This window comes from Xyrauchen texanus, chromosome 42 (assembly GCF_025860055.1).
Source record: "Xyrauchen texanus isolate HMW12.3.18 chromosome 42, RBS_HiC_50CHRs, whole genome shotgun sequence".
NCBI classification, from domain to species: Eukaryota; Metazoa; Chordata; class Actinopteri; order Cypriniformes; family Catostomidae; genus Xyrauchen; species Xyrauchen texanus.
The window spans coordinates 29,525,399-29,552,989 of NC_068317.1; the positions used below are offsets into that span (position 1 = coordinate 29,525,399).

Here is a 27,591-nt window from a genome sequence, read left to right on the forward strand (position 1 = left end):
ACACTCTCTGCTGATACAGTCTATGCAATATCCAATTTAGTTTTTAGAAAAAACATAGTACCAGTCAGCAACCTGTCTATGCCTACTGTAAGTAGGCTACATTTTGCAAAGTACTGTAGCTAATACACTTTGCAATGCAATAATTATGCATCCTTTTATGAGCGGTATTTTCAAGTATGCTCACAACTGCCAGTCATTGCAGCAAAATGAGAACTTGGGTAAAGATAAAGAAGTACCATACAGAAATCTGATATATGGCAATATATATATATATAGTTCTTCTATGGTTTTCACTGATATAAAAAGTCACATACTTGTATATATACAGTATGGGTTTAAAATACTAAGAAAATGGCCATTTATTTTTTTTAAATGTCAGTGTGCTTAAATATGTAAACTTTCATTTTATAAATCTGCTCATATACAGTAGCTTATTGTCATATGTCAGATTAAACGGATTAAAACTCTGAAGTCAAAGATATTGAAAAGCACTTTAATGAACAGTGACCATACAAGTAGCTATACAAATAATAATTGGTTTCAATTAATATAATAAACAAGATAATACAAAGAAAACATATATTTTGCCAATTCAGACTAATCCACCAACATTTGAAGAGATGCATTCATTCATTTGCATTTAATGTCATTGCCATGATGTTCACTACAAGTTTGCCAAAAAGTCCCTTTGCTTCTTTTGAAGGACTAAGCAAAAGGAGAAAAGGATGGGGTTATTTTGGCAATGGAGATTAAGGCAGAGGGGGGCTTTTTGTCATTTGTGCGAGACAAGCCATTCATCCATCCCCCGTTCAGAGCCCAAAAAAAGGCTGGTCCCAGAAATTAGCAGTTTCAGCTCAGCAGCAAAGGCGTCGGGCTGTGAAGGAACAGAGAAATTGACTAATTAGCAATGCGCACTAAAACTTGACGGTTCTCTCCATAACGCGCACAAGGAAAGGGAGGCAAGACTCGCTTTTCTCCTCTCCTCTTTTTCCATAGATGTTTGAAATCGCAGTCATTTACGCTCGACAGTTTTACAATAGCCTTGAGCCATAATTTTGCGAGTCTCTCCAGCATCCATACCCCTGCGCGGTCTCTCTCCACCGGCCATGCGCGTCCGTTTCTCTCCCCGACCGTGGATTTCCTATTACTCTCGTTACGACTCACTGAGCCCCAGGCCCAAGGATAATGATGTGTTGTTTCTTGGTAGCATAATTTGTCACACGTATATTTCTTCTTCTTCTTCATCTTCTTCGCTTGCAGAAAGCACACAGCTCCTCTCACCCTCACACACTCACTTCTTTTTAATTCAAAGGAAACATAAATGATCAGAGGAACAAATGAGTGGGAATCAATGTTTAGTATTCTGATCCATCGACCATAGACTTTAAAAAAAGAAAGGATCGCACAAAGAAGAACAAAGAAAGTGCATTGAAGGACCCGAAGCATTACTTTTCTTGAGTCAGGTAAGTTTTCGGATACCTACTAACATCATTTAGCACTGGTGCGCAAATGGTGCGAAAGTTGTTTCTTCTCCGCGATGCGTTCGCGTTCTCGCACCAATACCGTCATAAGGATTACATTGTGTTGCGTTTCCTCAGATTGCCAACAAAAGCGATGCGCAACCGCAATTCTATGTTTACGATGATGGTTGTGGGAGACAAACTAATTTATTTTGTATATCGGGGGAATGTGTACATGTATCTATCCGTTGTGAGGGGGTGTGTGTGTTTGTGTGGACAGATATAACAGTATAGCTTGCACAGATACGAGTTTGTAGCCTATATTATGGAGCAGATAGCTTCTCCCAGTTTGTTTAATCCGCAGCGTCCGTATGATCTGATGCGCTCACGAATGCATGAATGAGATGCATATACCTTTATAATGTAAAATCATCTGATGCATGCATGAGGTCCGCATAAGATATGCATATGCTTTCATAATACAAATCAATCTGGTCAGAAAGTCGCATATGGATGTGCAATGTGTTAGGTGATAATTGCAGTGTGGTGCATCAATGGCATTCTTTACTCATAGGAGGTGTGCGCATCCCCGGAGTCATGTCCAGATCGGGTGACCGAACCTCCACGTTTGACCCGACTCACAGCGACACTCTGCTGCATGGTCTCAACCTGCTGTGGAGGAAGCAGCTCTTCTGTGATGTGACTCTGACCGCGCAGGGACAGCAGTTCCAATGCCATAAAGCAGTGCTGGCATCCTGCTCGCAGTATTTCAGGTCTCTCTTCTCCACACACATGCTCAGAGAAGATGGGCTGGCAGCGAAGGACCAAGGAAGCAGCTGCACTCCATCCTCCTCCCCGGATGACAAGCTCCTGCCCAGCCCGTGCTCCACCACCATCAACAACCTTGTGCTGCAAGGCTGTTCCTCCATCGGTCTGCGCTTGGTGCTGGAGTACCTGTACACTGCCAACGTGACCCTCTCCCTGGACACGGTGGAGGAGGTGCTCTCCGTCAGCAAGATCCTGAACATACCCCAGATCACCAAGCTCAGTGTGCAGTTCCTCAACGACCAGATCTCGGTGCAGAACTACAAGCAGATCTGCAAGATTGCAGCCCTTCATGGACTGGACGAGACCAAGAAGCTCGCCAACAAGTACCTTTTGGAGGACGTTCTCCTCCTGAACTTTGAGGAGATGTGCGCCATGCTGGATGCCCTGCCTCCTCCCGTGGAGTCAGAGCTGGCTCTCTTTCAGATGTCGGTGTTGTGGTTGGAGCATGACCGGGAGACCAGGATGCAATACGCTCCAGATTTGATGAAGCGCCTGCGGTTCGCCCTTATCCCAGCCCCGGAGCTGGTGGAGAGGGTGCAGTCAGTGGACTTTATGAGGAATGACCCAGTGTGCCAGAAGCTGCTCCTAGATGCTATGAACTACCACCTGATGCCCTTTAGACAGCACTGCAGACAGACCACAGCCAGCAGGTAGGAACCTTTTCCTAATGTCAGTTTTATCAATCTCTTCTATACATATATTAGGTCTTATAACCACTGAATGTCAGCGATGTTGAGAATCCCCTTATAAGTGTTTTATGTTAAAAATCAATTTTTGAACATATAAATATTAGTCATGGGGGAAATTTAGACATAGGCCTGTTCAGATGCTGCTGACTGAATAATAAAATGCGATTAGACATAATGATGTCTATTATAATATAAGTAAATCCAACAGTTTTGTCTATATGTGGACATGGTGGTGTTGTAGCATTCCAGCAGCTTTGAGATGTGATGTGGGAAGAGGGGAGAAAATAGGGGACTAAGAAAAGTCTTGTCTGTTTTGTTTTTATCCTATAGCTTGTATATGTTATAAATGTATATAGTACAATACAATGCCATACACGTGATCAAGCCCAGACACTATTAAGCTACAGTACATAAGACTTGTGATAGGTGTCAGTAAATGTAGATCATTCTGTTTGTTGAAGACCACAAATGTTTTATAGTTAACACAGCATTTTGCTTTTGTGAATTGTAAGATTTGCAATCTTTTGTTGGAATATCTGATCCTTAGTTGTTCAGAGTTTCCACGTGTTGCCTTATCTGTGGGATCCTCTTTCAACTCCTCATAGTGTTGTTTCAGGGTTGATTAATTTCAGCACTGTTGCAAGCTTGCATACTGCAGACATTATAGCAGTCTGCAGATGGGATCATTAGCAGGAATAGGTGACCGTGGAATAAACTGGAATCAGTCATGAAGAATACGTGAGTGAGAAAGTTATCGTTTTCATCATAGATCAGACATTATCAGATATTATTTAAATGTTTCTTTTTTTATTTTCAAAGGGAAAGTAAGATCTTTGGAATGTAATTTTGCAAAAAGGCTTTGGGCACATTAATAATACGTACTGTATATAATTACGTATTTGCTAATAGAATTAGATTAGCTCTAATTGGCAATGATTTTATCATCACTTGTCACATCATTGTGTATCAGATCTGTTGTGTTTTGCCAGTGCTTATAACATTTCCAGAGCACAATCCATGAAGTGGAATGTGACACAGAATTGTTCTACAGAACTAGGCGAAATTGTCAGGATTCAAACAACTTTTCTATATTTGGCTAATTCGTATGATATCGTACGACTGCACTTGTTTGAATACCTACGACTTTCACTACAGCCAGTGACATCGCTGGACATCGTTTCCATCTAATACGTGACAATTACTCGGTTCTGTCACGTTGGAAGAGAGGATTACTTTTTATTCCACTACAGATTACAGAATACATGCTGTAAAATGTAATTTGTAACATATTCCATTAGATTACTCAAGGTCAGTAACGTATTCTAAATACTTTGGATTACTTCTTCAGCACTGGTCAATTATTTTCAATTGTTTTGACTATAAAAAATCTGCCAGTACAGTAAGACAAAATAGACATAAAAATACATAATAAATAAATATCTTATGCAGTGTTGTTTCTAAAACAAGATCAATCTAATCAGATTGTTTGATATTTTTTACAGGAAAACAATACAAAAATGATTATCAAGAATATGATTTTTGCCCTAATATCAAAAGTCTTACCAGAAAAAAAGAAATTATGATCCAACGTGAATTTTCTTGATAAATAAATATGATCGTGTCTGTAACATGTGCATGTAAAATGGCTAGAAATATAATTTAATTTTAGCGTAGCGTTTTAGTAGAGCGTTTAGCCATAGACGGAAATCGCGGGGGGGTCAGGACCCCCCCATCTGAGGGTTGTCCACCCCTAAAATATCATTATTACCATGCAAATGGAGCAACAACAAAAAAAACCTTGGTGTCCCCTTCAAAAATTGCTCTTGAGAATTGTTATGTTCACTGTCCCCCCCAACATTTTGATGAAATTTTCACCCCTGCGTTTAGCGTTCTATTTCTTCTTCTCCAAACTTCAAACGTTCTTCTCTGTCTGCTCGTATGAATGTCATACATCATAAGAAAGTGTTTCACCGCTGTTCAAATGCACTTTGGATCACATCATTTATACGTATAAATGTCTTCCATCTGAAAGGACTAAATATTAAATGAAACAAATTACAATAAAATGCAAAGTAATCTCTTCAGTAATCAAAATACTTTTTGAATGTAACTGTATTCTAATTACCAATTATTTAAATTGTAACTGTAGTGGAATACAGTTACTTATATTTTAAATACGTAATCCCGTTACATGTAATCCGTTACTCCCCAAAACTGTCTGTCACACACAACAGCTTCCTATCATGTTGACTCACTCTACTGATTGGTCAGGTTTAGATAAGTGGTTTGTGTAAGGGCATAATATTAATAATTATACAAGTTTATGCGAAAAACATCGTGGGAGACAATACGAAATAGCATTTACATGAGATCGGTTTGAGTTTTTATTAAATTGATTTAATTTAATTCATAATAGATTGAATCTCTGCATATCTTTTTATTCATGAATGCAGCAAGTGATTTCAATATGTTTATGCGCTATTAGGGTGAATAAACAGATGTCAGGCGATTTAATTGTTGACTGTAGTCACATGCAAGGATTTGGCAAATAGGATGGGAACACATAAAGGAAGAAATTTAGCTAGACCTTTCAAGACCTGTCTGGATCTTAGCATGAACTTCAGCTGCTACATTTTTCGATACACCAGACATAACACTTAGTGAAAGAGGGCCTTTACAGATAACATTTAAAGAGAAACATATGCAGAAGTAAATTAACAATAAAAAATTGTGACCAAATGCAAAGACTCACATTGCAATATTCACATTGAGTCACCACGCCGATGCTAAATGAGTTTTAGAGCTTGTGTACGCCAGCTGAACGGTTCTAAATGAACGTATGTTCCAAAAATTCAACCAAATGAAAAAGCATGCACAATGTTGCCTATCCAATTTAAAGGAACGTGTTCAGTACAAGTGAAGCTCAATCAACAGCATTTGTGGCATAATGAGCATTATAAGCAAAACGCAAATTGGCCCGGTTGCTAGGGAGGGTAGAGTCACATGGGGTAACCTCCTCATGGTCGCGATTAGTGGTTCTCGCTCTCAATGGGGCGTGTGATAAGTTGTGTGTGGATCGCGGAGAGTAGCATGAGCCTCCACATGATGGGATGCAGAACGACCCACTTGATAAAATGCGCGGATTGACTCTCTCAGAAACGGAGGCAACCGAGACTTGTCCTCCACCAGCCGAATTGAGGTGAGTAACCGCGCCACCACGAGGACCTACTAAGTAGTGGGAATTGGTCATTCCAATTTGGGAGAAAATGGGATAAATTAATAAATACAAATAAAATAAAAGTAAACACTGTTTCAAAAGTATAGTCACAAGATGTAAACATTATAGTTGTTGACATTATATTACGATGATACAATGTCTTAATAGATTTATCAGCATTCCATCGTCATGACAACAAAGTTGTAATATAGGATAGAACGTTATACTGATGAGGTTAGTAAGTGTTTTTATTGCACTGAAATCATGTTTAACACTTATAATGTTTACATCTAGTGGCTATACTTTTGAAACAGTGTGCATTTTAATGTTTATGGATTGGCCCCATTTACTTCCATTATAAGAACCCTACTGTGACTGCAATTTTGCTTTTTTAATAAACAGGGGACAATGATCATTGCAAAACAAATGCTGCCGATTGTGCTTAACTTATTGGACCCAGAATATTTCTTCATCTTTTCTTTATATTTAGAGCTGGTGTAGACCACCAGAGTGTGTTATCAGATCATGTTTCACAGTCATAAGTGATTTAGACTCTTATATCATGTTTGTCTTAATTAGTACATTCCACAGTAACCTGTAGCATTGCTATATAGTTCTAAATATAGTAGAGTAAATATACTTCTAAATATAGTAGTAGAACACTATTGTTTTACTGTGTAAATCGAAGTACAAGAACCGATACAAAACAATTAAACAGGGCCATCATCGCAGTGGGAGATAATAGATTCTACCACTGAATCAAGCAAACAAATCAACTGAAGTATTTCTCATTTTTGTTTGGTTTAGGGAACGTTAGTGTCATAGAAAAGCAACATAGTCCAATGTTCTTTGCCTGGAAGAAGCATGCTAACTCACTCTATGTTTGAACACGTTTTACGCTGTTGTGGCATCTTATTCAAAATATGCAATCGCTATGCACGAATAGAGGTTAATAGCAGAATTGTTAATAAACCTTTTTATCTGTTACACAGGATTCGTTCAAACAAACGGATGCTCCTGTTGGTCGGGGGCCTCCCTCCGGGGCCCGACCGCCTTCCTAGTAATCTCGTTCAATACTACGATGATGAAAAGAAGACATGGAAGATTCTCACAAGTGAGTACTTTGCTATGCTCTTGTACAGCCCTTTCTTTTCCATAGGAAGAACCCTTCCTGTGCTCAGTTGTGTTCCATAGCAGAACAGAATAGAGCGAGAGCTTCCTGAGACACGGGAGGTAATGATGTATCACTATCACTTTTAATGTAACTTTTTAATCAGAGCGTGACCGCCTTCACACCATTGTGGAGCCATAACGCCTGGATTCGCTTGTGCTTTTTCCCCTCTGTCTTTTTGCATAAGCGTGCAGGCAAGATTAATTTTAATCTAACGATCTTGTGAAGATTCATTATCGGGAGATGACACATATTCTTATCAAATTGCTTTATTAGGGCAAAATGTTCTCGTAAGTGCATTTGTCTTTGCAGCAGCAGGGAAGGTTTGTGTGAAGCCAATAATGTGTCATGTGTTTTGGCATGACAAATTAGAATCAGAAGTACTAGAAGGACGGAAATGGTCGCAGTAGAGTTCAATTGTTCAGTATTTGAATCATGAGTAGTGACGTCAGTATCAGAAATAACATGAAAAGTTGCAATGTGTTATAATTGTGTAATCTAGGAATGGAATCTGTTCATTTTCGCATGCTTGAAAAATATTTGTTTTGTGGCAAAGTACAGCATTAAAGGAATATTCTGGGTTTAATACAAGTTAAACTCAATCAACAGCATTTGTGATATAATGTTATTACCAGAAAAATGTATACAACTTGTCCTTCCTTTTCTTTAAAAAAAATGTTTTGGTAAAAATTAGGTAACATTCATTTGGGCCAATCCATAAATGTTAAAAAACTCACTGTTTCAAAAGTTTAGCCACAAGACTAAAAACAAAAAATGTGTGTTAACATGATTTTAGTGTGATAAAATTGCTTACTAACCTTTTCTGTGCAAAGTCATATTACATTTGTCCTCACTTGTTATAAATGCTTTATAACATTTATTTTACATTAGTAAGTAACCTATGGAAATGTATCTAATTGTAAAATGGACATTGGGGCATTTTATGCTTTTGATTAAAACAAATATGAATTAGTGTTTTTATTAAGCATTTATAACACGTAAGTTAAAATGCTTATTGTTTGACAAATATTGGATGAAAGTTGCCCTTGTTATACTTGTTGCTATAACTTTGTTGCCATGACAATGTAACGTCAATGACAAATATCTAGAAGTTCATCTGCCTAGAACATTAGTCTGCCACAAAAATTACGATATACAGCTCAAATAATACAAGTTTTAACAGAAGAATGAATATGTTTTTATAATATTATAAGCTTCACATTGCTTCCTTTTACTTCCATTGTAACATTATCCTCACTGTTACCTCGATTTGTGCTTGTTTTTTTTTTTTAAAGAAAAGAAGGGACAAGTTGAATACATTTTTGTGGTAATCAACATTATGCTACAAATGCAGTTAATTTAGCTTAATTTGTATCGAACCCAGAATATTTCTTTAACTATTGCATTTGTTTTACATAGCTCAGGTATAGACACGGCAGAGACAAATTTTAACTTATAGTAACTGTTTAGATCTATAAAATTAAAGCAGGTCGTATAGCTCAAATCATTTGGTTTTAGGGGAATTTTATGAGAAACGTTTAAGTTGATATTGATAGATAGTCCCCATTGAGATATTAAAGCAAACTCTATTTTTCTTGTGGGAATAGCTTGCATTTGATATATCAAGTAATTTTTTTATATGTATAGCGCCTTTCACAACACACATCGTTTCAAAGCAGCTTTACAGAAAATTATACTTTAACAGAACATGAAAGTGTAATGTCTATAAAGTCTTCGAGACATCAATGTGTAGTTTGATTAAATATGATTGTAAATTGTGTTTAAAAATAAACAATTAAATAATAATTGTATTTAGAACCCCAGTGAGCAAGCCGAAGGCTCCATAAGATGTTGGTTAATGGGGAAAAATAACCTGGGGAGAAACCAGACTCACTGTGGGGGCCAGTTCCCCTCTGACTAAACAACATGAATATAATGCCAATATTAGTTATTTATGTGCAGTCATTTATGTCAAGGGTCAGTGTTTAAACAAATATTTTTTATGACCTTTAAGATGAATGACTAAAGTCTTTGAAGTGCATCCTGGAAGTTCACATTGATGCATTGTTCATTGTTAATTGGCTGATGAAGGCTTTTGTCTGCAATTCATTGATAGTCTATGTATTCCAGAGTGTAGTCCATCAATAAACAAAGGTGATGCAAGCAGAGATAAATGATGAGGTGCATCGCAGTTCAACCGGCAGGTCATTTATATCAGGAACACTTGCAGAATTTAGCGAAATTTAAGATGACATTTATTTGATGAATATAAAACAGAAACGTAATGTCTCTCTTTGGCGTAGGCCCCGTATGGCAGTCCGAAGAAGTTGTACTCGGAACCATCATGTCCTGGCGGAGATAGGAGGCAGGGGCGAGGAGCCTACCCCCATGCAGGACAGGACTCAACTGGTGGTGGTGGGGTGGTGGAGGTTGCCGTGTTAGCACACTGAAACAGCAATGTGATAGATTGTGAGCAGACTTATAAAGCATCGGCTTACATGTGGTTGGCTAGGAGTTACTGAGCTAATGATGCAATGATGTACAGCTGCTTGTCTTTCCGCTAGAACTACGCTGCACTTACATTCCTGTGAGGTCTATCATAAATCCAAGTTTCAGGCAGTGGCATATGAAGCATCCCATTTCTTATGGTTGGAGTTGGCATCAGTTCATCCTCTGAAGTCCATCGTAATCCTGATATATGTATGATTGCTGACTTCAGCATCTTGGCAAATCTGAGCACAATCTGAGATATAGTTGAGAAATCTTCTGAAACTCTAGAGGAGACACATGTAGGATTGCTTAAAGTCTCTGTTTGCTCTCCATTTAATGCCAATGCTGTCTTCTTGAAACAATTGAGATATTAAAGAGATCTCATAAGAGATTCTCATGATTTTTCTTTTCAGTGGGTTCATTTTGTTCGCATATTTCCTTAAAATTATTTGTACATTCGTAGAATGTATCAGAGTCAGAAGTAAAAGTCTTTATTACATTTACATTATTGTCTGTTTATTTCAGCTAGCCGGTAGTCGCTCATTGCTAGAGTTTACGGTTTGTAGTCAGATGGTTAAAACAGCATTGTAATGTATGAATAAACTGTAAGAACTAGTTCAGAATCAGTCACTTACTGACTGTAGATAATTCTGTGTCTGTTGAAAAACCCCACCAGGTGGCTTGTGGGATAGCAATAGTCTGCTCTGTCAAAATGTACATGCCGTTTGTTCTTCTAAATCTAAAACATAGCAGGTAATGTTTTGAAGACAGGGGTCTTGCAAAGAGCAAACATTATGAAAATGCCATTTTAATGCCTTATCTGTAGTTTAAAACCATGTAAACTGAGTTAAATCCTGAATTAAGCCTCTGTAGCTTAATATAACATGCAAAATATTTTATTATTCAGCAAAAAGCTTTAAAAAAAGTGTTGATTCTAGTTTCTGATCCTTTCCAAGACTATACACGAGAATGCATTAGTTTGGTTTCACGGATATAAAAATGCGTTCAGTCAACCAATGACTGCCTCACAGAGGTTTGAGACCTACAAAGACACCTAACTCGCCAAAACCTGTGTGTAAGCCTTTGCCAGCACACATAACATGCATTAATGAATTACATCTGGATCTATATAACTTACACTCATAAGGTCATAGTGTAATGTCCTTTATTTCTGCATCAGACATCGAGTCTCAAATGGCCCATAGCCAAGCGAAGCGACCAAACTGCAAAATCATCCTGTGAGCACACCAGCATCCCCTCGATGTCATTTGGGGTGTGCAGGTTATTAACATTCAATCATAACTTTGCAATGAGCCGAAACCCAATGGGGGGGGGGGGTTGTATGGAGACTGATTAAAACCTTCATCAGCACTATTTAGGATGGTTTTCATGACTGCACCTCTCCTCTTCTCTGCCTTTCTGCACAATGGAAAGACTGCCTCCTACTGCACCCAAAGTGCACTGTTATCCAGGAACATTTCATGATACAATGCAGAGCTGACATTTCTATTATTTGTGACTTCTGTCATTGAGTTGTGTTTGGGACTATGCCATATTATATGTTAAGTTCTATACTAAGTAAATAGCTAATACAAAGTTCCTAAAAGGATAATTCACCCAAAAATAAAGAAATTGGTTAGTTTGACAGACAGGATTTAATAGATAAATAATTTACATCTGCAAAATGTGAATAACTTGAATAGGTTTGGATTATAATCTCTAGAAACTTTCAGGTTTAAAACAAATATGATAAATGCCACAAAAACATATCCAGATCACATTCAGGTCAGAAATCATATTTTGCAGAAATGAAGTTTATTGTCAGGATTTATTTTCGTAAATAGCCAAAACACAATGAAATTAAGCCACAACACAACTAAATAAAGCCACAACACAATGAAATTAAGCCACAACACAATGAAATAAAGCCACAACACAATGAAATTAAGCCACAACACAACTAAATAAAGCCACAACACAATGAAATTAAGCCACAACACAACTAAATAAAGCCACATCGCAATGAAATTAAGCCACAATACAACTAAATAAAGCCACAACACAATGAAATTAAGCCACAACACAACTAAATAAAGCCACAACACAATGAAATTAAGCCACAACACAATGAAATAAAGCCACAACACAACTAAATAAAGCCACAACACAATGAAATTAAGCCACAACACAACTAAATAAAGCCACATCACAATGAAATTAAGCCACAACACAACTAAATAAAGCCACAACACAATGAAATTAAGCCACAACACAACTAAATTAAGCCACAACCCAATGAAATTAAGCCACAACGCAACGAAATTAAGCCACAACACAACTAAATAAAGCCACAACCCAATGAAATTAAGCCACAACACAACGAAATTAAGCCACAACACAACTAAATAAAGCCACAACCCAATGAAATTAAGCCACAACACAATGAAATTAAGCCACAACACAATGAAATTAAGCCACAACACAACTAAATGAAAACACAACACAATGAAATTAAGCCACAACACAACTAAATAAAGCCACAACACAATGAAATTAAGCCACAACACAACTAAATGAAAACACAACACAATGAAATTAAGCCACAACACAACTAAATAAAGCCACAACACAATGAAATTAAGCAACAACACAACTAAATAAAGCCACAACGCAATGAAATTAAGCCACAACGCAATGAAATTAAGCCACAACACAACTAAGTAAAGCCACAACACAATGAAATTAAGCCACAACACAACTAAATAAAGCCACAACACAACTAAATAAAGCCACAACACAATGAAATTAAACCACAACACAATGAAATTAAGCCACAACCCAATGAAATTAAGCCACAACACAACTAAATAAAGCCACAACACAATGAAATTAAGCCACAACACAATGAAATAAAGCCACAACACAATGAAATTAAGCCACAACACAACTAAATAAAGCCACAACACAATGAAATTAAGCCACAACACAACTAAATAAAGCCACATCGCAATGAAATTAAGCCACAACACAACTAAATAAAGCCACAACACAATGAAATTAAGCCACAACACAACTAAATAAAGCCACAACACAATGAAATTAAGCCACAACACAACTAAATTAAGCCACAACCCAATGAAATTAAGCCACAACGCAACGAAATTAAGCCACAACACAACTAAATAAAGCCACAACCCAATGAAATTAAGCCACAACACAATGAAATTAAGCCACAACACAATGAAATTAAGCCACAACACAACTAAATGAAAACACAACACAATGAAATTAAGCCACAACACAACTAAATAAAGCCACAACACAATGAAATTAAGCCACAACACAACTAAATGAAAACACAACACAATGAAATTAAGCCACAACACAACTAAATAAAGCCACAACACAATGAAATTAAGCAACAACACAACTAAATAAAGCCACAACGCAATGAAATTAAGCCACAACGCAATGAAATTAAGCCACAACACAACTAAGTAAAGCCACAACACAATGAAATTAAGCCACAATGCAATGAAATTAAGCCACAACACAACTAAATAAAGCCACAACACAATGAAATTAAACCACAACACAATGAAATTAAGCCACAACCCAATGAAATTAAGCCACAACACAACTAAATAAAGCCACAACACAACTAAATTAAGCCACAACGCAATGAAATTAAGCCACAACACAACTAAGTAAAGCCACAACACAATGAAATTAAGCCACAATGCAATGAAATTAAGCCACAACACAACTAATTAAAGCACAACACAATGAAATTAAGCCACAACCCAATGAAATTAAGCCACAACCCAATGAAATTAAGCCACAACCCAACTAATTAAAGCCACAACACAACTAAATAAAGCCACAACGCAATAAAATTAAACCACAACACAACTAAATAAAGCCACAACACAATGAAATTAAGCCACAACCCAATGAAATTAAGCCACAACACAACTAAATTAAGCCACAACACAACTAAATAAAGCCACAACGCAATGAAATTAAGCCACAACACAACTAAATAAAGCCACAACACAATGAAATTAAGCCACAACGCAATGAAATTAAGCCACAACACAATGAAATTAAGCCACAACACAATGAAATTAAGCCACAACACAACTAAATGAAGCCACAACCCAATGAAATTAAGCCACAACACAACTAAATAAAGCCACAACCCAATGAAATTAAGCCACAACACAACTAAATAAAGCCACAACGCAATGAAATTAAGCCACATCGCAATGAAATTAAGCCACAATACAACTAAATAAAGCCACAACCCAATGAAATTAAGCCACAACACAACTAAATAAAGCCACAACACAATGAACTTAAGCCACAACACAACTAAATAAAGCCACAACCCAATGAAATTAAGCCACAACCCAACTAAATAAAGCCACAACCCAATGAAATTAAGCCACAACCCAACTAAATAAAGCCACAACACAATGAAATTAAGCCACAACACAACTAAATTAAGCCACAACACAACTAAATGAAGCCACAACACAATGAAATTAAGCCACAACACAACTAAATAAAGCCACAACCCAATGAAATTAAGCCACAACACAACTAAATAAAGCCACAACACAATGAAATTAAGCCACAACGCAATGAAATTAAGCCACAACACAACTAAGTAAAGCCACAACACAATGAAATTAAGCCACAATGCAATGAAATTAAGCCACAACACAACTAAATAAAGCCACAACACAATGAAATTAAACCACAACACAATGAAATTAAGCCACAACCCAATGAAATTAAGCCACAACACAACTAAATAAAGCCACAACACAACTAAATTAAGCCACAACGCAATGAAATTAAGCCACAACACAACTAAGTAAAGCCAAAACACAATGAAATTAAGCCACAATGCAATGAAATTAAGCCACAACACAACTAATTAAAGCCACAACACAATGAAATTAAACCACAACACAATGAAATTAAGCCACAACCCAATGAAATTAAGCCACAACCCAATGAAATTAAGCCACAACACAACTAATTAAAGCCACAACACAACTAAATAAAGCCACAACGCAATAAAATTAAACCACAACACAACTAAATAAAGCCACAACACAATGAAATTAAGCCACAACCCAACTAAATAAAGCCACAACCCAATGAAATTAAGCCACAACCCAACTAAATAAAGCCACAACACAATGAAATTAAGCCACAACACAACTAAATTAAGCCACAACACAACTAAATGAAGCCACAACACAATGAAATTAAGCCACAACACAACTAAATAAAGCCACAACCCAATGAAATTAAGCCACAACACAACTAAATAAAGCCACAACACAATGAAATTAAGCCACAACACAACTAAATAAAGCCACAACCCAATGAAATTAAGCCACAACCCAATGAAATTAAGCCACAACACAACTAAATAAAGCCACAACCCAATGAAATTAAGCCACAACACAACTAAATAAAGCCACAACCCAATGAAATTAAGCCACAACCCAATGAAATTAAGCCACAACCCAACTAAATAAAGCCACAACACAATGAAATTAAGCCACAACACAACTAAATTAAGCCACAACACAACTAAATGAAGCCACAACACAATGAAATTAAGCCACAACACAACTAAATAAAGCCACAACCCAATGAAATTAAGCCACAACCCAACTAAATAAAGCCACAACACAATGAAATTAAGCCACAACACAACTAAATTAAGCCACAACACAACTAAATGAAGCCACAACACAACTAAATGAAGCCACAACACAATGAAATTAAGCCACAACACAACTAAATAAAGCCACAACCCAATGAAATTAAGCCACAACACAACTAAATTAAGCCACAACACAATGAAATTAAGCCACAACACAACTAAATAAAGCCACAACACAATGAAATTAAGCCACAACGCAATGAAATTAAGCCACAACACAACTAAGTAAAGCCACAACACAATGAAATTAAGCCACAACGCAATGAAATTAAGCCACAACACAACTAAATAAAGCCACAACGCAATGAAATTAAGCCACAACACAACTAAATAAAGCCACAACGCAATGAAATTAAGCCACAACACAACTAAATAAAGCCACAACCCAATGAAATTAAGCCACAACACAACTAAATAAAGCCACAACGCAATGAAATTAAGCCACAACACAACTAAATAAAGCCACAACACAACTAAATAAAGCCACAACACAATGAAATTAAGCCACAACACAACTAAATAAAGCCACAACACAACTAAATAAAGCCACAACACAACTAAATAAAGCCACAACACAATGAAATTAAGCCACAACACAACTAAATGAAGCCACAACCCAATGAAATTAAGCTACATCACAACTAAATAAAGCCACAACCCAATGAAATTAAGCCACAACACAACTAAATAAAGCCACAACACAGCTAAATAAAGCCACAACACAATGAAATTAAGCCACATCACAACTAAATAAAGCCACAACACAACTAAATAAAGCCACAACCCAATGAAATTAAGCCACATCACAACTAAATAAAGCCACAACACAACTAAATAAAGCCACAACACAACTAAATAAAGCCACAACACAATGAAATTAAGCCACATCACAACTAAATAAAGCCACAACACAACTAAATAAAGCCACAACCCAATGAAATTAAGCAACAACCCAATGAAATTAAGCCACAACACAACTAATTAAAGCCACAACACAACTAAATAAAGCCACAACGCAATAAAATTAAACCACAACACAACTAAATAAAGCCACAACACAATGAAATTAAGCCACAACCCAATGAAATTAAGCCACAACACAACTAAATTAAGCCACAACACAACTAAATAAAGCCACAACGCAATGAAATTAAGCCACAACACAACTAAATAAAGCCACAACACAATGAAATTAAGCCACAACGCAATGAAATTAAGCCACAACACAACTAAATAAAGCCACAACACAATGAAATTAAGCCACAACACAATGAAATTAAGCCACAACACAACTAAATGAAGCCACAACACAATGAAATTAAGCCACAACACAACTAAATAAAGCCACAACCCAATGAAATTAAGCCACAACACAACTAAATAAAGCCACAACGCAATGAAATTAAGCCACATCGCAATGAAATTAAGCCACAATACAACTAAATAAAGCCACAACCCAATGAAATTAAGCCACAACACAACTAAATAAAGCCACAACACAATGAACTTAAGCCACAACACAACTAAATAAAGCCACAACCCAATGAAATTAAGCCACAACCCAACTAAATAAAGCCACAACCCAATGAAATTAAGCCACAACCCAACTAAATAAAGCCACAACCCAATGAAATTAAGCCACAACACAACTAAATGAAGCCACAACACAACTAAATGAAGCCACAACACAACTAAATGAAGCCACAACACAACTAAATGAAGCCACAACACAATGAAATTAAGCCACAACACAACTAAATAAAGCCACAACCCAATGAAATTAAGCCACAACACAACTAAATGAAGCCACAACACAATGAAATTAAGCCACAACACAACTAAATAAAGCCACAACACAATGAAATTAAGCCACAACGCAATGAAATTAAGCCACAACACAACTAAGTAAAGCCACAACACAATGAAATTAAGCCACAACGCAATGAAATTAAGCCACAACACAACTAAATAAAGCCACAACGCAATGAAATTAAGCCACAACACAACTAAATAAAGCCACAACACAACTAAATAAAGCCACAACCCAATGAAATTAAGCCACAACACAACTAAATAAAGCCACAACCCAATGAAATTAAGCCACAACACAACTAAATAAAGCCACAACACAATGAAATTAAGCCACAACACAACTAAATAAAGCCACAACACAACTAAATAAAGCCACAACGCAATGAAATTAAGCCACAACACAACTAAATAAAGCCACAACCCAATGAAATTAAGCCACAACACAACTAAATAAAGCCACAACACAACTAAATAAAGCCACAACACAATGAAATTAAGCCACATCACAACTAAATAAAGCCACAACACAACTAAATAAAGCCACAACCCAATGAAATTAAGCCACAACCCAATGAAATTAAGCCACAACACAACTAAATAAAGCCACAACACAACTAAATAAAGCCACAACACAATGAAATTAAGCCACATCACAACTAAATAAAGCCACAACACAACTAAATTAAGCCACAACACAACTAAATAAAGCCACAACACAACTAAATAAAGCCACAACACAACTAAATAAAGCCACAACCCAATGAAATTAAGCCACATCACAACTAAATAAAGCCACAACACAATGAAATTAAGCCACAACACAACTGAATATAGCCACAACACAATGAAATTAAGCCACATCACAACTAAATAAAGCCACAACCCAATGAAATTAAGCCACAACGCAATGAAATTAAGCCACATCACAACTAAATAAAGCCACAACACAATGAAATTAAGCCACAAGTCAGTCTAAATGTACTAAATCACTATGATACTGTGTTACCCTGCAATTTGACACAGCCCCTCGCCAAAAAGCTGCATTTCAATAGATTTGTGCTTTAACAAAAAAGTCATCAATGTTATGTCTTCACACTTGACAGGCTTCTTTTCAGTCAGTTTAGCAATATGTTTTTTGATGCATCTGTTTAATTGTGTAGGTCAGGCTTAAAAACAATAACCAGGCCTAGATTGTGACCTCTTAATCATTTGAATCATCTTGCAACTACCACCAATCGTCTTCTACACTGTGTCTGCTGGAACAAGTGTTTTATCTGCAGCAGTAAATATCAGTAGGCCACGTATCTTGACTCCAGACACCAGAGAGGCCAAATAATTTGCTCAATGAAAGTTATATCTGTGTGAATCAGTCAGATTTGTGTGCAGCGAGACGATGGAGGTGGAATGGAGCTGTTACAATCCTGATCCGTCCTCAATGGAAAGGCGTCACTCACAAACTGGAGCTGGATTGCGGTGCAAGAGGCCAATCGGAAAAAAGCGAGATTCAAGGCTGTCTAATTTTACTGAAACTGTGATCCATCAGGTAGCAGAGATGTGACAGAGGAAATAAATGATTCAGGAAGACAGGTGGCTCTTAGAGTACGACTGATTTACGCTGCAGAGGCTCCGGACGGAGATTTATGGGGTGAACATGATCGTGTTCATTATGACTGTCACCTACGACCATTTCTCTCTATTTCAACTGGGGGTCACATTTGCAGAAGACCAAAAATTAGAGATAGAGACAAGAAGGACTATTACTAGAACAATGGCTGTTTATCAAAGATTTCCTGCAGACCTGCGCCAGGGACTATACAACAGAGGAGTGAGTTTTAAAGCCAGATTCTTAAAATATTGCAAATGTTGCTCGTCAATGGCTAAATATGTTTTTTTTAATTGCCAATGTCGATATTTAAAGAGCAGGGTCGCTGAAGGCCGATATAATGTCAATATGTAATACAGGCACTCTGGAACATTCTGCAGTCAGATATTGATGTGTATTGACCACTAAACTATAATTATCACAGGCAGAAGTTTTTATCTGGTTCCACTTATCACATTATTACCTCAGATAAATATTATGTCTATTTATTTACAAAATTATTAGTAATTAGTTGTGTAAGTGGGATAATATACAGTCAGCTGGTTATACTTACAAAACAAACCAACTCAGGGTGATACAAGACATCCGCTTTGCATCTGGGTTTATACTGCGACAATGATTAGCTGACCACATCAGACCTACATATTTGCATGCAATATCAAATGACATGAACATTTATCGCCTGATGTGATATTCTAAATAATAATGGTTTAGCTCTATTCAGAGTGATTGATTTCTTTTTGTTGGCTGGGATGGCTGCTGGAGTGTGACTATTACTGGAGCATTAGACTCATTTGTTTTTGTCTTTGTGTTGTAGTAATGCCGTATAACAGCGCCCATCACTGTGTGGCCGAGGTGGAAAACTTCCTTATTTTACTGGGTGGAGAAGACCAGTGGAACCCTAATGGTAAAAACACAGATAAATGTAATGTCTCTTAATGTCTTTTTATTGGAAAACTCAATCATGAGCTGATTTGTGATGTGCATTATGCAACAGTTTTGAAGGTAACAATCTACGATAAGGTTCCATGCGTTAGGTGTCATGGACAAACAATTAAATATATATTTTTTATATACAGCATTAATTAACCTTTGTTAATGTTAGTTAAAAATAAAAATTTATTATTCATTGTTAGTTCATGTTAGTCATAGTACATTAATTCATGTTACCATATACAACGTGTGATTTTAAAAATGTATTAGTGTATGTTGAAATGAATATTAACAAAGATTAATAAATGCTGTTTAAGTATTGTTCATTGTTAGTTTATATGTAACTAATGTTAACAAATGGAACCTAATTGTGAAGTGTTACTGTTTTGAATCCCCCCCACCCATTTTTTTTACATATATAAATAATTTACACACCCTTATGTCATTCCGAACCCATATAACTTACTTTCTTCTGTGGGACACAATTGTGGATTTTTGAATAATATCCTTGCCACTCTTTTCCATATAATGAAAGTGAATGAGGACTGGGATTGTCAAGCTCCAAAATAACACAAATGTACCTGTGATGAGGAGGAGCGCGTGGCCGTGCCGTGATGGAGCATGACCAGCGCTGAATCAGCTGATCGGCGGGAGAGCCCGGTCCTCAACCGCTCTTCCACCCTCTGATGGACACCAGCTCGCGTCTACCCCCCGGCGGACGGCAGCAAGTCCTCCGGTCCCTGGCAGACTGAATCGCTCCTCCCTTTCTCGGCAGATGGCCGCGGTTCCGCCGGCTCTCGGCGGCCGGCAGCGACCCCTTCATCCCCAGGCAGATGGCCGCGGTGATGACTCCGCAATACCGCATCCCTCCTCCCTCCAGGGATTCGGCACCACTGTAACAGTATAAGGACAGGCAACTGGCTGAATAGTAAACATAAAATGTAATGGTAAACTTAAACCCAACATAAACAAACGTGCAGTGTAGCCACATCTCTCTTTCTCGAACCGGCTTCTTCAGCCCCCCTTTTAACTTGCTCTCCTGCTGATCAGCTGATTCAGTGCCAGCCGTGCTCCATCATGGCCCGCCCATGCCCTCCTCCTCATCACAGTACCATAAAAGTACATACTGTAAAAGCAGTCATATGACTTCTGCACCATATTTCAAGTCTTCTAAAGCCACTTGATATCTTTGTGTGAAAAACAGTCTGAAATTTAAGACATATGACTTCAGAAGATTTATAGTAGTTACAACCCCAATTCTGAAATAATTGGGACAGTATGGAAAATGCTAATAAATATAAATATGAGTGATTTGTAAATTATATTCACCCTGTGCCATATTGAAAGTACAACAACACATTATTTTGTGTTTTACCTTGTGAATTTCATTCATTTTTGAAACTAAACACTCATTTTATATCAGATGATTCAAACACACTCCAAAAAAAGTAATAACCCTTATTAAAGGTTTGGGAACTGAAGACGGAAGTTTAAGTTTAGCAAGTGGACTTTTCCCTGATTCATTCATCATGCAGTTCTTTAGCTGCACAATTGTACGGGGCCTTTGTTGCCGTATTTTTGTGCTTCATAATGCGCATATTCATATTCTCAATTGATGACAGGTCAGGACTGCAGGCAGGCCAATCTAGCACCCACACTCTCTGATTAAACAGCTCTGCACTTGTAATCCGGGTAGTATGTGGTTTGGCGTTGTCATGCTGGAAAACCACTTCTTAATGCGTGTGATCTACGATCCCTCAGACGTTACTGTCTAAAAAAACATAATTTGTCTGTAATGGATATCATGACACGGCTCAGAATACTTTGGTAAACCTTTGTCGCTGCATACATATATGCAAGTTACTTCTTTACTATGCAAAGGAGAAGCCCTACATCAACACTGTCCAGAAGTGCCACCAACTTCTCTGGGCTCGGTCTCATCTGAGACTAATCCACATTTCAAATAGTTTTTTAGAAAAATCCAGCCTTTGTATTCTCTGGGCCAAATAGAAAAAGGACCATCCAAGCTGTTATCAGGGTCAGATTCAAAAGCCAGTGTCTGTCATGGTATGGGGGTGTGCCAGTGCCCATGACATGGGTAACTTGCAAATTTGTGACGGCACCATTAATGCAGAAAGATGTGTATAAATTATGGTGCAACATATACATCCACCCAGATGCCGTATTTTCCAGTGTGACAACAGCAAACCACATACTGCCCAGATTACAAGTGCATGGCTGTGTAATCAGAGAGTGCGTGTGCTAGATTGGCCTGCCTGCAGTCCTGACCATCTCCAATTGAGAATGTGTGGCGAATTATGAAGCGCACAATATGGTAATGCAGGCCTTGTACAATTGAGCAGCTGAGGACGTGCATAATGGATGAACGGGGGAAATTTCCTTCTTAACTTAAAAAAACGTGTGTCTTCAGTGTCCAAACACTTAATAAGTGTTATTAGAAGAAATGGTGATGTTGTACACAGTGGTAAACACTCGACTGTCCCAACGTTTTTGGAGCGTGTTACAATTATCTGATTTGAAATGCATGTCACACATTCACATTTTCTGTTTTGAGGAAGAGAGGAAGTCATATGGGTTTGGAACAACTTGAGGGTGAATAAATGATGACAGATTTTCACTGTTATTTGAAATGTTCTTTATTGTCATGACATCACCAACTGATTTAAGCTAAAAACATCAGATAATGCTAAATCCACAGCAGAACTAATACCTGTATCATCTTTGCAGGCAAGCACAGCACTAACTTTGTAAGTCGGTATGATCCCAGATTCAATAGCTGGATACAGCTACCACCCATGCAAGAAAGGTATGATGCCATCTGTCTTTTAAAATGATTTATTATTCATAAAATAATAAGAGCTCTTCATAACATGAGCTGAAAATATGACCATAATTATTTCTTAAGCCTAAATGATGAATTCGCTCCTGGCTGCTGTGGGCTTATTTGCTGTAAACAGACTCTTCGATGACTGATTCTAAGAAGCGATCTGTTCATCTTGTCTTTGTTTCAGGAGAGCGAGTTTCTTTGCGTGCTGCCTGGATAAGCACTTGTATGTTGTTGGGGGAAGGAACGAGACAGGTTATCTGTCTAGCGTTGAAGCCTACAACCTTGAGACAAACGAATGGAATTACGTTTCGTCTCTTCCTAAGCCGTTGGCTGCACACGCAGGGGCCGTGCACAATGGGAAAATATACATCTCAGGTTTGTCTATAGACCTCATCCAAACAGTGAATTAGTCAAAGTGTCTGAGACTTTACTAGCAGGTGACATTGAAGTGATGAAGTCTGAAAGGGTTTGGCTATAAATATCCACTAAGAGCAAAGTTGAACATAGACCAATTGCAGTTATCACAATGTGAACTTTAAACCACTGCCCCCAGTGGCCGAAGCTGGAAGTGTTGCTGAGCGTATTGGGCACATGTGATCTCCAATTTCTGGGTGAAATGTTCACAGACTGGTGCCAAAAGTATGTTCTATTTTTAATTGTAAATGATGTAATACAGTCAAGAAGGATGCATATTTAATTAACCTACCCGCTAACCCAAACCCCAACCCTAAACCTAACCATCAGTGGAGTCAAAATGTAATTTTGGAGGGAAAATGCAACCTCCTCAACCTACTTCCTGGTTCCGAAAGGAAACTAGAACTGCCTCTTAGCGATAGAGAGAAATGTGTTAACACTTGAATTGATGCAAAAATATCAGATGGGGGAGGGCACTTTAATTCAGCAGAATGGGTCAATTTCAGAGTACATGAACTTTCGGAAGCAACATGTCAATTTTCTGCGTGATCGTGTTTTATTATTATTCTAGATCAGGATTACAACACATTTTATTTAAAGTCAAAGATAAAGATATTTACAAAGATACAGTAAACATATTGTTTGTTCTTTGTAATAATGTGCACCAAAGAATCGTGCACAATAAGACAAGAACCTGTATTAATAAAGAAGGGTCAATTTTGATTTCATGTTGAATTCTTTTTTTTTTAGAATCCTCTGAATTCTCATTATAAATGTTGTCATATTGTCCTCATGTTGACAAAAGGGTCAGGAATGAAGAGGTGCTCAGTGGAAAAATGTCACCAAAATTGGTAAAATACCCCAAAAATTCAAAATGTGGGGATACAAAATGGCCTCTTAATGCATTCTCAAGATTTTATTTGTAACATTTTAAATAGTTCTTAACATTCTATTATGGTCCTATTAAAAGATATTATGGCATAAAAATGCAAAAAAAAAATTAAGATTCATACATTTTAATTTCTTACAAATTTCTAACAAAATTCCATCAAAATGAATTGAGTAATTTTAATTAAATAAAATTTTTAAAGTTTGATTAATTTATATTTGTTAAACATTACACAATTCAATTGGGATTTTGTTATGAAATTGAAATGTGTAAATCTAAAATATACTTTTGGAGTGATTCAATTCTTACGGTTTAAGGTAATAAATTCTCAATCTTCACAATTTGTATTAATAAATTATTACAATTAGCATATTTGATATAAATAGACAAGACCCAGATTGTTTAAATGGTTGGAAAAAAATATGCTCTCATAAATGTTTAAAAAAAAATGCCCCTGAAAATCAAATCCAAGGAGCAAATATTGACCTTTAATATAAAACCTATTTCTAACAGGGACTAAAACCAAAAAGTTTTGGTTTTACAGTTCAAAGGTTCTGCAGCCTCCTTTCCAAATGATTACCGGTTAGAACAAAATAAAAGCACGGTTAATAATGTTCATTTTAAAATGACAGTACTCTGCGATACGGGGTGGGTGAAATAGCAATTGCAGCATTTCCAGATCTCACCGAGAAGCAAGCATTGTCTGGAATAACAAGCTCAAAATAAGAAACTTGCCACAATATATATCGTGTGGAAGGATGAACGAGGCACAGACAACTATTCTCAAGTACAAAGAAAACCCACAAAGGGCATGTTTTATTGTGACGACAATAGAAAGAAGGACTTAATGGTGCATGGTGTCTTCGGTGCAGGGGCGGGTGCAGAGTGAGCGTGCCGGGGTGTCTGTGTGTCCGGTGCTCACTCGTTGAGAGAGAGAGAGAGAGAGAGAGAGAGAGAGAGAGAGAGACTTGACTTTTAGGTCTTCTTTAATTGATCAATATAAACATAAGTGACCTATATTTAAAAAAAAATAAAAACCATTAAAACATCCATGTGTTTATATTTACCACAAAACAAAGGGGATAGAAAAACAAAAACAAAAAATAATATAAATAAATACAAAAACACTCATAAATTAAATACAAAACCCCCTGATCATCAGCTTCACATATAAAACCATCAACTCCCCACACATGAAAAAAGAATTAACATCATTAATGAGGCTAAAATACGCAAACTCCATCGTTAGTCTCTTCTTTATAAAACCTCTCATCATCAAAACAGTGTCCACACTTTCCCTCCCTTCTACTTTATTTCTTCTTGTACACCAAATAGCCAACTTTGCTGCACCAAACAAGAAGTTTAAAAAAAAACACTTTGGATTTATATTTTGTTGAATATTTGGGACCAAAAATAAACAATTCTTGATTGAACTTTCCCAAAAGCTGCATACTCCAGCTTTCCATTAAACCCAAAATTTGATCTAAACGTGGACACTCAATAAAAAGATGAAAAACAGTTTCAGACACCCCGCAGAAAGGACAACCCTCATCATCTGAGTCATTAAGGAGTGCTTTGTGTCTGTTTGTAGCTAAAATCCCATGCACAATTCTCCACTGAAGATCACCCACCCCCTTTTCAATGGGTCTTTTGTACAGGGACCGCCAGCTACCTTTCGGGGAAGAGCCTGATTCAAACACCATAGACCATTTAGTGTCTCTTACATCCTTAAGATGTTGGAAATTTATGGTTTTTACACAAGCTCTGTAAAGTGTTTGTCTGCTCAAAATACTCAAGATATTTAGTTCTGGTATATCCATGGAAAGCAACTTGCTGCCATCCTCCTGCCAGTCTTCTTTTTTTATGGAAACATGCAGTTCAGGAAAATGGGCATTATCTCTGGCATCACAGTTCACCGCAGGAGAAACTTTCATAAAATCCCTTATAGGAACAGGGAGGGCCTCCTCAAGATCATCCAACATCCTCTTGATAAAACGTTCAGACCTGAAGCCCACCTTTTGTGCCAATTCCTCTACAGATATCCAGCACAGTCCCTCGCGTAGATGGCATATTTTGGAGACTCCTGCTTTCAACATTGCCGACCTTACAGTGGCAGAGCTCAGCAACTCAACAGAGATAAGTGGATTGAAAAACAAAGGCTCTTCATATACCCACTGATTGGATCCTTCCCATTCTCTTGAAAAAGATAGAGTCTGCCAAGCTTGCAATACACTCTGGTAAAAACCAGCCAATCCTTCCAATGCTAGTCCATTAAAGGACATGACAAACCAATGCTTATCCAACCCCATTCTTCTGTTTTTTGCAGCAAAGCACATGCTACGTCCATCCACTGCTGATGCTGCCCATATAAAAGACGCTGTGCCACTTGCAAACGGAAAACAGCAATCCTAGAACGAATGTCAATTAAACCTTGTCCTCCCTCATGAATTGGAAGGTATAGGACAGCAGCTTTTAGCCAGTGTTGTCCTGACCAGAAGAATTTAACAAGAGTCTTTTGAATATCTTCAATTATGTGTTTTGGAGGATCCAAAACCATCAACTTATGCCAAAGGGTGGAAGCTATAAGATTGTTGGCTATCAGGACTCTTCCCCTATAGGATAGCTGGGGTAGCAGCCATTGCCATTTAGACAAAGTTGCAAGCACTCCGTCTACTAACCCCTCCCAATTCTTCATCTTACATTCATCTTTACCAAGATATACTCCTAAAAATTTAAAACCGGACTTCCCCACTTGACATTTCCTTGTAATTCAGGTAAAGAGCTTCCTTCAGAACCACACCATAACGCCTCTGTTTTTTGCCAATTAAGTTTGGCTGATGATGCTCCTTCATAAATATTAAGAGCTTCCTTTATAACTTGAACATCATGCGTATTCCTAACCATAACAGTTATATCGTCTGCATAAGCGGAAAGTTTAATAGCTTCAGCTTCTGGCTTATTACTTACTAGAATACCCGTCAATTTACTTCTTAATAAACAAAGTAGAGGCTCTATTGCCAAGGTATATAACTGACCCGACATAGGGCACCCTTGCCTTATCCCTCTTTTCATTTGAATTGGTACACTCAAACCTCCTCCTATTTTAACCATGCTTACAGCATCAGTATATAATATTCTTATCCATGATAAAAAATGTTCTCCAAACCCATAACACTTAAGAACCTTAAAAAGGTAGTGATGATCTACACGATCAAAAGCTTTCTCCTGATCCAGAGAAAGCAAACCAAAATCAACATTATATATTCCAGCATAATCCATGATATCTCTCACTAAAAACAAATTATCATAAATAGACCTTTTTGGTATACAATATGTTTGGTCTTTTTGTACTAATACATCAAGAACACCTTTAAGTCTGTTTGCCAAACACTTTGATAATATTTTATAATCGGAACATAAGACCGCTACTGGTCTCCAGTTTTTTAGCAGACAAAGATCTCCCTTCTTCGGGATCAAAGACAGCACTG

The 27,591-nt window shown here is 37.3% G+C and overlaps 1 protein-coding gene across 1 annotated transcript in view; it reads left to right on the forward strand.

Annotated features, from left to right (window-relative positions):
- The first annotated feature begins 2,036 nt into the window (after positions 1 to 2,036).
- LOC127635322 (kelch-like protein 14) overlaps positions 2,037 to 27,591 on the forward strand; it is a 32,128-nt gene continuing 6,573 nt past the window's right edge. The window contains exons 1-5 of the mRNA XM_052115257.1: positions 2,037 to 2,938; positions 7,187 to 7,308; positions 19,837 to 19,926; positions 22,701 to 22,779; positions 22,985 to 23,175. Of these exons, the coding sequence (XP_051971217.1) occupies positions 2,058 to 2,938; positions 7,187 to 7,308; positions 19,837 to 19,926; positions 22,701 to 22,779; positions 22,985 to 23,175 (1,363 nt within the window). The 5' untranslated portion in view covers positions 2,037 to 2,057. The remainder of the gene's footprint in view (positions 2,939 to 7,186; positions 7,309 to 19,836; positions 19,927 to 22,700; positions 22,780 to 22,984; positions 23,176 to 27,591) is intronic.